This window comes from Anas platyrhynchos, chromosome 3 (assembly GCF_047663525.1).
Source record: "Anas platyrhynchos isolate ZD024472 breed Pekin duck chromosome 3, IASCAAS_PekinDuck_T2T, whole genome shotgun sequence".
Taxonomy (NCBI): Eukaryota; Metazoa; Chordata; class Aves; order Anseriformes; family Anatidae; genus Anas; species Anas platyrhynchos.
The window spans coordinates 78267250-78282558 of record NC_092589.1 but is presented as its reverse complement, the minus strand read 5'-3'; the positions used below and the strand labels follow the sequence as shown (position 1 = coordinate 78282558).

The 15309-nt window shown below is 36.5% G+C and overlaps 1 protein-coding gene across 6 annotated transcripts in view; it reads right to left on the bottom strand.

Moving 5' to 3' along the window:
• Window positions 1-565: 565 nt before the first annotated feature.
• The window catches only part of FBXL4 (F-box and leucine rich repeat protein 4), a 55857-nt gene continuing 41113 nt past the window's right edge, over window positions 566-15309 (bottom strand). For 3 of the 6 annotated variants that reach the window (XM_072036172.1, XM_038176515.2, XM_072036171.1), the window contains 3 exons: window positions 14539-14610; window positions 13065-13377; window positions 566-5487 (listed from right to left, as the gene is read on the bottom strand). In XM_072036172.1, the coding sequence (XP_071892273.1) occupies window positions 5324-5487; window positions 13065-13377; window positions 14539-14610 (549 nt within the window). In that variant the 3' untranslated portion in view covers window positions 566-5323. The remainder of the gene's footprint in view (window positions 5488-13064; window positions 13378-14538; window positions 14611-15309) is intronic. The other 3 variants (XR_011808458.1, XR_011808459.1, XM_072036173.1) reach the window with 3 other exon arrangements.

The following is a 15309-nucleotide window of genomic DNA, read 5'->3' as shown; positions in this document are numbered from 1 at the left end:
ATGCACCTTCTTCATTGTCCATAAATAGGTCTGGTCACGTTTCCACAGATTTCCATACCAACTGCTTCAAAAGTCCCATTTGCTTCTTTTTCTCAACTTTCTTGGCATTTGGCATTTCTTTAGTATCTGAGGAAAAGTGTGGTGGTTTTGTTTGTTTGTTTTTTAATATTTGCACTATTTGCTTGTTTTTCTAAAAACCGAACAAAACACGCAAGAGAAAAACTTCATTCCTCACACAGGATCCTCTCCAACTTAGGATGTTTTATGACAGACATCATTCTTAAATCAAACTAGAGCTACACAAATCAAACAAAAATAATACTTTATCCATTAGCTAAAAAGATAAATACCACCACTGTCTGCTACTACTGAGGCTGAATCTTCTTAAAAAGAGCCACATCTTGCCAAGGCCCTTCTTTGAAGATCATAAGGCCCTTCACACACAAGACTTATGACTCAATCCCTCCTGATGTCAGCTATCACAGCTTGTCCCATGTGTGGTAGTATTTAATTAAAAGCCCTTCTTGGACTTCATTGCCAAGTAAGAAATCTGAAATGACAGAAATTAACATTTCAGTGAAAGCAGTGAAACTTTTATTTTGGAAAAATGTTGACCATGTCTAACATAGCATGTACAAATGCATTAAACCAGGAATCTTTTGCTTAGTAATATCAAAAGCTACAACTTACGGAATCATTGCAAGAGAGTAATAATGAACATGTAAATCAATACATAAAGCCACCCCCAAGCTCCATATAATAAAATGCTACATTTTATCTAGTTTTTGTAAATTTAGTAGTCCTGCAGATGCAATATGGGAAATATATCCCATAAGATGCAATAAGTACACACAGTAAGAACCAGGACCAAACACACAATTTTTTCAAATGCACAGTGGGTGTCATTGCTGATGACAGGAGAACAGTTAAAGTAGTCATAGGTTTAATTATAGCAGTATGAAAGATTATCGAAATAAATGCAATACATTAATTCTGTTTTCCACTTAATTCCATGCATTCATAGAATTATACATATAGCCAGTTAGGTACATGAAATTTTAAAATAGAGAAAGGAGATGCATTTCAATTTAATAAAAATAAAAAAATAAAAAAAAGACACTACAGGCATTGGCAAGGGACTTGGGGCAGAAGCAAATCCTGGAATTAAAAAAGAAAATACTTTTTAAGTTGTCAACATCTGATTTATTTCTTTCTGTATAGATTTTAGAAGGTTTTGACATTCGGGGATGGATGTTGTTCCAGTCTTGTTTTTCACTATTCCAAGGCAGGGAGTACAACACTGGATGGAATTAATCTCCGTTTGGTATTCCAAAGAAAAGTATCTAACCTGAGCTAAAATCACAGCTTCTGCAGTCTCCACTGGGGCTCTCCAGAAAATCACTCATTCTACTTTCCTTAAATATCTATCTTAGAAGAAGATTAATAGCTCTCTTGAGGTGCCCAGATTCCTCCCATAAACCAAACGTCTCTCAGACAGCCAGCACTCAGCGAGATGAATTCCACTCAGTGTACCATGATTGCTGGACATCTTACATTTGGAAAAGTTGGCATGATAGCCGTAAGGAAATGATCAGGCAACAAATAGAATGTTTGTTGTTGTTTGTTTGGTTTTTTCTTTTGTCTGAATTTTGGATATCTAAGTACATGGGTATCATAAGGTTCAAACTCCTATGTGAACTGTTCTTCTAAAGTCAAGCTCAGTAATGTACTTAATTGAGTGCATAATTTAAACAAAAGAAGCCCATCCATATCCAGAGAGATATCTAGACTAGTCAGACAGTTCTGGATTATGTACAATATTGTATTAAATCCTTTAAGAGTTAGGAAGATTCTAACTGCTAAAATTTTTGTATTAACTTTTTAAATGACCAGAATAATGAATGCCGTATCTCCCGATGAGACAGCCCATGCCAACTTCATATATATAGTACAGAAATCCCCCTTAAGTTGAAGAACAGGAGAACTTCAGAACAAGACACTTTTTTTTCCCCAGGCATTTTAGCAATTTTTTATTTTTATTTTTCAACATTCACCAAAGCACATTTTACCATGCTTCAGAAAGATAGATGAGATCAAAGGACAAGATAAGAAAAATGGAATATCCTTAAAAGCAGGATTTAGATAATGTGACAGAGGGATGGTCGACTGTTGGAGAAGATGACCCAATTCCAAAATAATTAAACTCCTCTGACTGATTTGGCATCATTCATTTTGGATTAAGTGAAACTAGAACAAGTTTCCCTCTATATGACAGCTTCACATGGAGAGTCTCCACAGTAGTTATCGGACTTCGCATTCGCACTCCACCATACCCTGTAATATCTTCCATGTGCAGACAAACAAAAGGCACTGTGGCAAAGCAAGACAGGAAATACCGGGTACCTAATGGCCAGGGTTTTCCTGTTGCACAGATGGAGAGGGACTCAGTTTCTGTGTACAGTAAAACAATGTTTTAAAAACACAACTGCTACAAAACACCTTTGCTATTATGATTACTTCACAAAAGTAACTGATACATGAAAACCTTTGAGATTTATACATAGAGTATATATACACACACACAACATGTATATACATACATATATGTATAAATGATATATATGTACATATAAGTATAAAATAACTAAAAATACAGTGACCTATTCTTGCTTCATTGTGACATATAAGGAAGGTCTAAAACTATTTTTTCTTTTATTAGAAATATCAGAAATGTAAAATCTGGTCTTTCCTCACTTTGCTGGAAGACTTTTTGCCAGTATAAAGCCATAGCTAAAAGAGCTTTTAACTCACTGATTGAAGGTTAAGGTGTACAAGTACAGATGAAAGTATTCCCCAATTATTTCTCAACTATATGACTTTATTACATTATCAATAGCTAAGTTTTAAATGGTCCAAATAAAGAACAGACTTCAATTTATCTTTCAAGATAAAATAGAACATTTCTGACAAAACCAACTTCAAAAAGAAGACACAACATAAAGAAAAAAATAGTATGAACAAAATGTCAATTTAAACCTCCTTTATACTACCTAAAAAGCAACAGAGAACAAAATTCTTTACACATACATGATTACAAAAACACTTAACTTGATTCACTGATGCTGAATAGTAGGGACACTCTACTATTTACCTAGTTTACCAGTATGAAGGCACAACGGATATAACTTCATCCACATCCCATTCTATTTACATTGGAAAACAAGGAAGATCTCTAAGAAAAAAGGAGATAAAACAGATGCACCCTGAGAAGTAAAATTTCTCAACAAAAACATTTGTTTTAAAATACTGTTCTTTGTAAACTCCTGTTATCTGAACCTGTGTTTTCCTACAATGCTTAATAATGCTTAATATTCAGTTACAATGAAAAATATTACTTGTAGATAAAAAAAACATCAAAAGTTAAGTTCCCAGAAAAATAAATCAATCCAAACCTGATGGAAACAAATGAAGTCTCAACATAGAATCATGCCAAAGCTGACATATGTCAGTGGGGGAAAAAATATCTGAATTTAAAGATCTCTAATAACGTCCAGTTTAATAAAAATGGAATGGCATAATATATCTGGAAATCCCCTAGTGCCATCTGTATAGAGGAAAAAAATAAAATCAGAAAGCCAACTGTGTATGTCCATCTTCAGATTTGGAATTCCCAAAAGACTCTGTAAAATGAAAAAAAAAATCAGAAGAAAAAGCTCTTCTTATAAAATCAGATAGATGTTTTGTAGCTGTTTCATGACATGGTTTATATAGTATTGGCACCTGCACAAAGAGTTCATAGTGTTCATTCAGGAGTCAGAGATTGTCAAATCTGTAACATTTCGTAGCAGTCCTCTACTAGTGGATGGGTTTTTACCACGTAAATTGAAGTATTCTTTGCCAGGGATCTTCAGTGCAATAACGCATTTCTGCCAGACAAAATATTTTCCCTCTTCTTCCAGTAGGTAATAAGTGCCATCGTGACAGTAATGGTGGAGCCAATATCAAATGACAGGCTGCATGTCATGGTCCATATTCATCAACAATTGCTAGAAAAGGTAAAACACTAAACTCTCTCTGTACATAGCAACATACTCTAGCCATGGTATTAAAGAAGAAAGAGAAAAGCTTCATCCAAGTAAGTACAAAAAGTACAAAAAAATCTTTATGATTTGTCCATCAACACAGTTTTCCTTCTTCAGCAGCTAAACAGCATTAAAGAGAGAGTGCAACAGTACTTGGAGCTATCACCTCTTGGAAAACAAACAAACAAAACAAATACAATACCTTATATTAGTAAGTCACTAAATCACATTTGCCCTTGTTTCAAAACCACTGTATTTTCATTGCTGTTTTACTGAACAAAGATGCTTGTTTTTATACTTGATAGCAGATTTGATTTCAGCGCAAGAGACAGTTGCTAATACATTATCTCAAGTATTAATATATTTTTTAAAATGGTACTTGACATGATAAACAGATGTATCACAAACCAACAGTCTTCACCATGACAGAAATTTGAAAAGAAAATTGCTGTGGAGTTTTCTACACACCATCAGTTATGACACTAAGTACCTGGCTCAAACTTTATATCCAATACCAAGAAGCAGCTCGCAATTTTCTCTCTCGTTTCTGCTATAAGTTCAGGTGGAAGGTTCTTGCTTTTATCTGTTGTGTCGCTTAGGCTGGACTGTAAAACATCACTACATCTATTTCAGATGGAGGAAGGGAGAAAAATGTATCAGATACAGTTCATTGCCAAAAAAAGGAAGAAGACAAAGTGTCTCTTCAATCCATTCTTACAGAAGCTTAAGCAGTTTTTCAAATAAAAAAAATTCTAGGCCTGATCATAAGATCTTATGCTGCAGAACAAACTAAAATGCTACAGTATGTGCGTATGTATACCTGTAAACATTTATATATACATACACACACGTACATATATATACACATAAAAGGAAGCACCCATATTTTTCTTACCGCTAAATATTCAACATTTTCTTTTATCTAGATATTAACACAGTCTACTGTCTATAACGCCCTATAAAGGGATATTTAAGATGTTTTTCATTTTCTTGTCATTAAAACCACACATATGGCAAGTATTTAAAAACATGCAATGCCATAAATTAACAGGATAAACAATTATTAGGTACAATATCAACTCTAAGAAATGCATAATATACTTAAATGTATTTTACCCATTTGTGCAGATATTTAATACTCTCCACTATTTCATAGGGAATTTATACTCTTCTTAAAAAAGTCAGCACAAATTCACAGGAAATAACTGTCAAACGTATTCCATAGCAGCATATGTAGTGAGTCACTGGGTGAAACTCTTTTTTATGAACACGTTAGGAAAGTTGGCATTCAGTTCTAGGACAACTCTATTATCAATCTGTGAACAGAAGGACACATCAAGTAAAGAAAGATCTTTACAAGATTCCAGCAATTTTCTTAAAGATGCAGGGCTTACCATCCTTGTCCCTGTTTGAAAACAGAAAAGAAAGAAAACAAATAGAAAAGTTAATATCTTTTTTTTTTTTTTTTTTAAGGCTGCTAATACTACATCATGAAAAAAAAAAATAAATTAACACTGTGTTACACTAGATTTTTTTTCCAATTAGATTTCAAATTAAAAACTTCTCAGAGCCTGTCTTTGCAAGTTTTTTGTTTGTTTGTTTCATTTGTTTGTTTGTTTTTGTTTTGCTTTTAAAAAGCCTGTTACATTTTCTTAACTCAGCTGCTCAAGTCCACTACTTTCTCCTTAGGAGAGATGTTGCAACTTCAAGAGCAGTTCCTAACTACAGAAGCTGACCAAAAGTATCCAAACCCACAAGATCTAGGATCTAGATGCTAGGCTTTGGCCACAAGCAAAATTGTATGCTACACTCATGTCCTTGATTCATCATCAACCGTTCATGTTCTGGTGACTCCAACGACTGGCACAGTGCACACTATTATGGGCTATTCCCATTATAAATAAATCAGCAAGGCTTTTAGGACTCTGGATTGAGTATTATACCCAGAAGCATGCAAGAGCAATTCAAGTACTATCAGTCTTTCCTGTATATAGGATATGTATAGGATACCTGTAACAGAAAACACACTAAAAACATGATCCCAGTGACTGAACTATTAAGTTTCACATTGGGTCAGGTCAAGCACTGGATTCAGTCAGAAATAAATAAATATATAATAAAGAAAAACACATTCATAAGCCTGGATCCACTGCAGTTGATGGAAATCTAGTCAGTATAGTTAATGCAGCACACAATTCAGTTGACTGGGGTATGACTCAGTTGCCTGTGAAGTGCCTGGTGCCACCTTGGATTCCTTAGACCATGAAGGATGTCCACACACAGCTGGCAGACAGGCCACAGGGCGGACAGGAGATCCATGTCTTACTCAAACAGCTGGCAGCCAGGCAGGTTACTCTGGGCAAGAGAATCTAGTCTAGATGTCTAAAGTGGGCTACATTGCTCATCAAGGTCATCCAACATGACTGTAGACATCTATTGGTAGATAAATCAATCTACACAGCTCTGTCTTGAACTGAATTTCACCCCACAAAGCCGTCCAGTCTAGTATCTTGTCTTTGGCAGGACCAATAATGCTTATAGCAAAACCAACAAAAATAGATGCAACAACAGATTTTTAAAGTAGCTGTTCACTGGTAGATACTCTTAACTGACAAACTATTGATTTAGAGATTTCTGAAGCTACCTTTCATGAATGCTACTACTACTTTTCTGAACTCATGTATATTTATGGCCCCTCCACTAGTTCTACAGTTCAACCGTATTTGGTGTTGGAAAAAAAGGAAATCAGCTTTAAACCCACTGTGTGTGAATTACAATAATTAAGGGGTAATAAAATAAAGAAGCAGAGACAGCATTCACATTTCACTTTTTCTAAATCATTCATAAGCTTGATGGAACTGTTTTCCTCTTCCTTTGTTATTAGTTTACTAAGTATCATAGCCTCATTTTGCAAGCCTTCAGTCTTAAATTCTTCGGCTTTAGATTTTTCTATCCTGTATGCCTGTGTGTTATCAGCAAGCTCTGGTACAGCATTATTCATCCCTTTGCCTGGACTACTCAAACAGATCAGACAGCACCTGTCACAGTACGGACACTGGGTGAACACAGCAGTGACTGAACTTCAATGAGCAAAAAGACAAAGCATTCTTGGCCTCTGCTGTCTCTTCTCTGAAGCACGGACTCTAAGACAAAAGACTGCTAGAGTTATAAAAGCAGAATAAGCTAGGTGAAGGCTTGTGAAAGTCCAGTCCTCTATGGGCTGAATCAGCATTCACCACAACCTCCAAGGAATTCTAGGTTTGAAAGACATAACCATCTTCATATGGATGGAGTTCTCCTTCAAAATACTGTAACATTCCTCATATCCACTGATTCTTTAGTATGGTTGCAACCAGTTTACACAAAAGATAATCCTACTGTTTTGTAGCTTCTAACCTATGCAAAAGATAGTGCCATGTTTGTAAACCTTCACTCCTCTAGTGAAGACTTTAGTGAAGAGGCTGATTAATGTGACAAACCATGCACCATAAGAAAGATCTCAACAGTCTTGTATTTGAGCTCATTTAGAACTGCTGCATAAATACCATCTAGTCCTAACAATTTATTATTGTTCAATGTATTGATTTGTTCAAAAGCCTCCTCTATTGGCATTCCAATTTAAGACGGTTTTCCAGGCTAATCTCCTGGAAGGAAAGAGTTTGATAGCAGCCAACTTGATCCCTCTTGCAGTGACTGGAGGCAACAACAGGAGAAGGCCTTTCCAGGAAAACTATCTAAGTGGCCAGATCAAATCTTGATCATCTACCAGTCTCCGTAATTTTCCCATAAACTTCTTGTAACGCATGTGAAATACATTTTCAGCATTTGCCTTTCGCCATCGGTTCCTTAATATCTCATTTCTGCCTTACTGTGATGTTGTTTTACTTCCTAGAATTCATTTCCCTGTTTTCCTTCTTTGAACAGGTCTCATTTCCAGAAAGATGCCTCATTTTTTAGTGATCTGTACTCCTCTGCATAAGCAAGGGAGTGTCTAATTGTGCTTTTCACTTCTTTTATGATAGGTTCTCAGATTAGAAGTTTTGGGACATCATTTGATGTTATGTGTAAACAGGTTTTGCTATCATGCCCCTGTATTTTACCTTATCTACACAGAGGTATCAAAACTTATCATTATTGTAATTTTTAACTCTCTTGTTATTACACAATCTGCCACCACAATGGTCAACTGTCTGACGTAACAATCCCTATTGCCACACACAAGTTCTGTGATATGCTTCAGTTACATATTTACCTGACCATAATTTTACCATAGTACCACAGCCCTACCAGAAGGGCCAGCTCTACCATTCCAACTGAAACTCTAAGAGCATTATGCTACTCATCTTTCCACCGACCCTTAAAATTGATACTGCAATTATCTGAACTTTGACAGTTGTCCTGTGGTTTCATTTAAGACCAAGACTTTTTAATGTATTTGTAACTGAAATAGGTCATTTAAATTACATGCTTTACTGCACCTCTTCCTTTTCTCCTCCTCAGACTTAAAAAAAAAAAAAAAAAAAAAAAAAAAAAAAAGGAAAATGTGTTAGGAAAGACCTTTTCCAAAGCTAAAAAGGCCAACCCGGTTGGTGTTTGTATATTCACAGCACAGGATTAGCAAACATCATCCACAGTATTACTCTGATTATACAATGTACAATTAGTGATACATACATTTCTCTAAAGCACATCCAAAAGCATGGCAGAAGTGTGAATAATATGACACTTTTTTTTTTTGTCTTTCAGAAATTGACAACATATAATGCTAGTTACCTACATAACACGTTCTGGTTTAGTTTGGAGGCTTTTAGACCTTTGCTATTTACTAAAATATTTCCTACGCGAACTAATTACCTATTTCTCAAAGTAAATACATAATCAGTGTATTAAAATCCACTATTTAATTTTGTTGTTCAGTTTATTCTCAAGAAAAAAGTTCTCTGGTATCCTCTTCATTAAAGGCACCGACTGATGATTTGTTTGCTAGAAGAGTTAAATTATTTAATTTATATCTATCATATATAAAGCTATAGAAGTACCACCTCTGGAAACTGTCAGAGCCCCAGCTTCTAGGGCAAAGGGTACTGCTACACAAATTACAATAAAGATAAATATTTAAGTAAAAAAAGATGTGCCTTGAGTAATTTCATTTAAAAATACACTCATAATAAGCTTTCAACAGGGTACATGTGAAAAAACTTCCAACTGTTATTGAAAAAGAATACATATATGTTTCCTGGCTAAAGAAGTAGAGATCATGGAAATAACTAGCAGTATTCCCCCCCCCAAAAAATCTTATTTTCTCCCCTAGACCAGCCAGATTAGCCTTTTATTCTTTATGTTTTATTCAATTTATTGCACACCCTTTGAATTCTAAACTTCAACATGCCGCACATTTTCATGTTTGAATTGACTAACTATGTGTTGATGCTCTCAAGAGAAAGCTGAAGATTTTGACAGCTGGCAAGGGGGCAGTTGGGTTTTCTGTTGCTCAGGAAGGTGTGGGAGGTGTTGGTATGTAGACAGGAGTACATGAATTCTGCAGTAACAAGGGTGTCTACTTTTTATTACTCTTTTTGTGCAGGACAGACAGTTAAGATTGCTGGGGAGCAAGGTTAGCATGACATTCTCCATCCTTGACAGCAGCCGGTAGCCCCACGGCAACATAACTAACTGAGCAGCTAACACAGCATACAATAAAGGCTTTCAGCATTGCCAGGTCAGGTTGTCTCCTGTCTTGTCATGAGGTTCCCACTTCAAGATCCATAGCACTGGACAACATACTGCATCACTACAAAGCAGTCAGATGATCACAGATGGAACATTCTACTGCTGGGTGGACATCCTCAAGCAAACAAAAAATAGGGGAATAGTTCCTGTATAACCCACTGTGTCAGTCCATGGAAAAGATACGGGCATAGAATATTTGTAAGCAGGCAGCTCAGTACGTAATGGGTAAAAAAAAAAAAGACAACCTCAGAACTTAAAAACTGAAGAAGGCACACCCTCATGTACTTAGTGACACACTTAATATCATACTTGCTCTTCCAAGCTGTACTATAAATACTGCAGATATGGATCTAAACCATGATTTTTAACAGAAGTTTACTTTCTCAAGTATGATTTACACACCATTACACCATTTAAACACAACTACCCATCAAATAACACTTCATACAGGCCAATAACTTTATGCAGCCCTTAGAAACTGGCAATTTCCATCTTCAATGAAGTCCACTGATTTAGGAACAAGAGAATTACCAAGCAATAATGGAAAGACTAAAGACAGATAGTTAGCAAGCTGCAGGACCTGCCACCTGAAAACAGCATCCAGTGCACATGCAACATTGATTTTGTAATACTAAAATGTAAGATATACAATTCAACAAGCTTTCTTTCAGAGCCTTAGATTTCCTTCAGTCCTGAAAATATTGTGGTTGTAAATATTGTGTAACTGAAACAAGAAATTTTCCCTGCCAAGTTTGTAAGTTCTACCAACTGCAGAGAAATACCAACAAAGTATCGTCTGTGATGGTGACTATACTATAAGTAAGGATCAAAATGTCTTACCTTATCTAAGTCCCTGTTTTACACAGTGTTACTGAGAAAAAAAATAAGCTCCCTCACCACATGCACTGCTAACCTAGCAGCAAGAGTTCTATGCCCTTCACAATGCAGGTATAAGCCAGCCATTTCTTTACTTGGGAATGACAAAGGATATAAAAGAGTACCTCACGTTCTTTCACATCACAGAGAAGACCTGCTGTTCAAGGTTAGTCTTGCAAAGTTGAGAACTGACCTCAGGCCTCTAACGGCTTAAGACCTGTTGTCATGCTTCTTTAAAAGGACAAAGTCATATGAAGCATTTATATAGCTTATAATAGAGGGCTTGTCTGACATCAGCAGCCAAAAGTTAGAGTACAGAGATTTATTTTCTCAGTACTCTTGCGCTCTAAGAGGCTAGGTCTTTGGTTCAGACAGAGATTTCTGCATTTGTATTTGAACATCTGGCAATTCTACTTCCAGATGACCCAAGCAAGGTTGTGATTCTACGTGGCAACTCCTTTGAACCACAGACTGTAATGGGTCCCATATTCAAAGACGTAAAGATGGTTTCCTTACTGTTGCCAAAATAGCTGGGTCACTCCACATATACTGTATCACCTTGTAATGACTTATTTATAGCAGAAGAGTCTTTCTTCTCTACTAAGTATTGCTCTAAAGGAAGAAAGTGTTCTGGGAATGGATATTGAGGTTTTTGGTAACATCACAGATGATTCAACTGGATGTCCTTTGCAGAGCACCCTTCTTAACCCAACATGCAGTCTCACCAGGAAAAGTGGATTTGTAGTTAACCTGACTCAGTAAATGCTGGTAAACACTCAGGGAATGGAACAAAATTCCTTTTCCATGTTCACACATTTTTCTACAAAAACATCAACGAGGCATTAAACTGAATTCAAATGTGAATCCAAATGTTAAAGGAGAAGCGTGGCAACAAACCTTCAGTACTGGCAGAGAAGCAGCAGAACCAGCAGACTATCTGCAGGCTTAACACAACTGAGCTATTCATTCGGCAGCCTCTGGTGTAGTGAAAAGGTCAGACCGATTTGTGGGCAGACAACACCATTGTAACAGAAATGCATGTAAGTGGGTGGTCAGGAGAACATACATGTTTATGAAAGACCGTATTCACTATGCCTTCTGGAAACTTTTCATGTCTCACTAGGGAAAGGTACCCTTGATAATCTAGCTACAAACTAGATCCCCTTAAATACAAGCAAAACCACATTGCCACCTGCAAACCTATGCATTAAGCCAGAACAGTATGTAGCACCAGGTGGAGATATATTTTTATCTGTTCATTCTCCTTTGCCTTCTCCTTTTCTGTTGTTCAGAAGGTGAGTCTCATTTAGAGATAAGTAAAATTGCATTTCATAGTAAGTGTTTACTATCTATATTGTGGGGACAATATGAAGCCTTTTTTTTTTTTAAATGAGAAATAGTGATAGCCCTAAACTTGCTTGGAACATTGAGTTGAGGGCTCTGTTTCTCCACAGCATCACCTCAACTTAAACATAATACTTCCACATTACAACTATTATTAAAAATATGCAGTGTGGTTACTTTCTTCCCGTTAATATTTTACATCTTTGTTTTTCAACTAACCCTGTGAAAGTAAGTCAGTAAAAGGATGAATAAATTTTCTACCACTGCTGTCCTACACTACTTTAAAATTCCACCACAGACAGAATAAATTCAGTATCATGAAAAAATATAATTCTCAAAGTCCTTACTCAGGAATCCCAATAATATTTGGATTTACCAGAATATTTTTAGCTATAGAATCTGCAGAAAATTAGAAAATTACGATTCACTGTGTTTTTTGCCCCTCATCACTTCTTTCCCACTTCTTTCTTTACAGAAAAGTCCATTTTAAGTTTTGTTATTAACTATTTCTTTTCCTCTTCAGTAAGACAAACTCCTTCCCTGGTAAAAAAGTGACAAACACTCTTAACGCTGCTCAGTATATCTGTCTTATGCAAAAGCAGAAATCTGTTTATTAGTCACAGACTCCCACTATAAATATACTTTGTCACACTTCACAGGAATCAAATAAAACAACAAAAGCAGAAACAAGAAGAAATTGAATCTTCTGAGAGTCAAAAGTCAAAAGATCTCAGTTAAATATACTGGTGAACGTGAAACTAGAAGTTGTTGAAAGAAGTCCACAGAATTTTCAGTGTAAGCAATTAATGCTAAACAATCAAATTACACAGTTGGTATAAATCTGTTGGATTTTGTGTCAGAAGCTCACTGCAGTAATACTTCCATCCCTTTATTTTCATATGATAAGCCAAATTTTTAAGAAAGATTTATTTTAAAATGTCTAGAAGGCAATTTTATCATATGGACTCCTTTTTAACTCTAAGGCTTTTGAGAGACAGTGAAACGTATACCAATATTCCTACATTTTCTTACCCAATATATCTAGCTGCCGTAAATGAGTACAGTTAGCTGCAAGCTCTTCAATGTCTGTGTCACACACAGACCTGTTGGCCGTAAGAAAGAGCTTTTGTAAGTTCGGGAGTTTACGTGCAAGGTTTGCAAAACAGCCTGTACTGCTCTGTAATGTAGGGCACCAGCCAAGATCAAGTTCTTCCAAAAGCTGGCAGCCTGAAGCCAGTTCTGCTATTCCATTTTCAGTTATGTTTTTACATCTCCACAGATCCAGACTGCGAAGTTTTTTACATTTTGCTCCCATCATGCTTGCTATAAGATCATAGTCTTCAATCTGCAAGGAAAACAAACACTTTGTCATATATACCATCCTTCCAGACATACATAGGTGTTTCAAGACTTGCTTGCTAACACACCTACAGATCTGTCTTAAGCATTTGACATTTCTAAAGAGCTCAGAAAATTATTCATTGTGTAGTGAGGTCTACTTTTATAAAAGACAAAAATAAATTTTCTATCAACCCCCAGACATACATGCTTTTAAATTCACTTGATACTAAGGAACAGTGAAAATGCAGTTACAAGTTCATTTCCTTTGAAGACACCTTTTTTTTTTCCTTCAAAAATGATTAAAATTGTCTTTATGATCATAGGCATTGCAACCATAAGGACACATGCATTAAAGTACTCTATTTCCATTCTAAGTTGATCATTTGCTGCAGCTCCTTATGGAAGCAAAGTTCTACATGCAGAAGGAATGAAATCTACTATCAGAAAACACAGTAAGACTAGGACTGTTGGAAAAATTTAGTCATGCTGCCTTATTCCTCTGTCCACAAGTCAAAGCTTGGAAGGTTTGCCAATTCTGCTTTGTCATTTGCTTTTCAACTACAAGGAAGGTCCACAAAGTTTCCCTGATGAGTTATCAGATGTGCTTATCACAGAGACAGCAGCAAGTTAAATTCCACTGCATACAGTTCTGGCATGCACATGTGATACAGCTCAGATGATTCCCCTACAGTAATTGCTATGTTCTTTCTTAAAAGAAAAACGTGCACCTAGCCAAGTCTATAACTCAAATAACTTCTGTTGAAATCATTTCTTGTGTTTACAACTGTAGTATCACACACCAGAGTTGACCTGTCAGGAATGATGATTTAGTCTGAATGTAAAAGATAACTTAATTATTGTTTTTTGGAAAGGAAAAGTATATGTAAATGTATATAAACATATATAAAAAATGCCCCAAAGTTTATAAAGAGGATAAAGAACAATGGAAAAAAACCTACAAGCTAGACTTTAGGCCTACTAAACTGACACACAATCTTTAGATATACAACTAAGTCATGTTCATCTTGGACCTTTCAAAAGTTTGAAAACTGACATAACATCAGCCCAGCATTTAACCTGTCTTTGTGAGGCATATATCCAGGCCAAGTTTCAAAGCCAGTGTGCACACACACACACACGCCCACAGAGAGGTCTAACTACTCACCATGACGCAGCTGCCCAGGCTGAGGTGCTGAAGCTCCGAGCAGAAGTTCAGGATACTAAGCAGGGCTGTTTGCTGCCACAGGGGAACACATCAGAAGGAAATATGGAAAGCGAAACAAAGAGAAGAGGTCAATTAGGCATTAAAGGCTGTCACTGCATTTCCTGAAATACAGCTCAAAACTCCGTTACAGACACCACAAATGCCACTTAATGAGTCCCTAGGTACTCTACCCATTGATTGGCTTAAAGTAATGGTAATCATTACAAACCTTTACGCGAGTCATTTTGGATGTGGTTTTGCATTGCCCTAAAGATATCTACACACCCCTGACCTATCCATTTATTTCCCACAGGGAAGCTGCTGAAGAAGTGTGGCAAGTTCAAATAACAGGCGAGGCCAGACCCAAACCAGAGAGGGCTGGTGACGTGCCAGCAGAACAGCAGAGCCTCTGACATTCGCTGATGGGCCGCAGCCTGATGGAACTGCCAATAGAGCTGTGCAGCATCAGGACGGAGCTGGTGACATTAATGTCAAAGGAGTCTCCGTGCTGACAAGGATGCTGACAACCATTGAGCACCTGTCACTACCAGCATGCAGGCTGAAACAGATATAATGTGTACTTTATAGTCATGTTTCTGCCATTTAACGTGGCCATTCTTTTCAGAAAGTATTGCACATTACTCAGCCTGAAATTATACTGGAATGCCAGATGCATCTTACAAGATGTTAAATATGTGGCTATTCTGTTCCATGACAAGAGAAACTTCACAG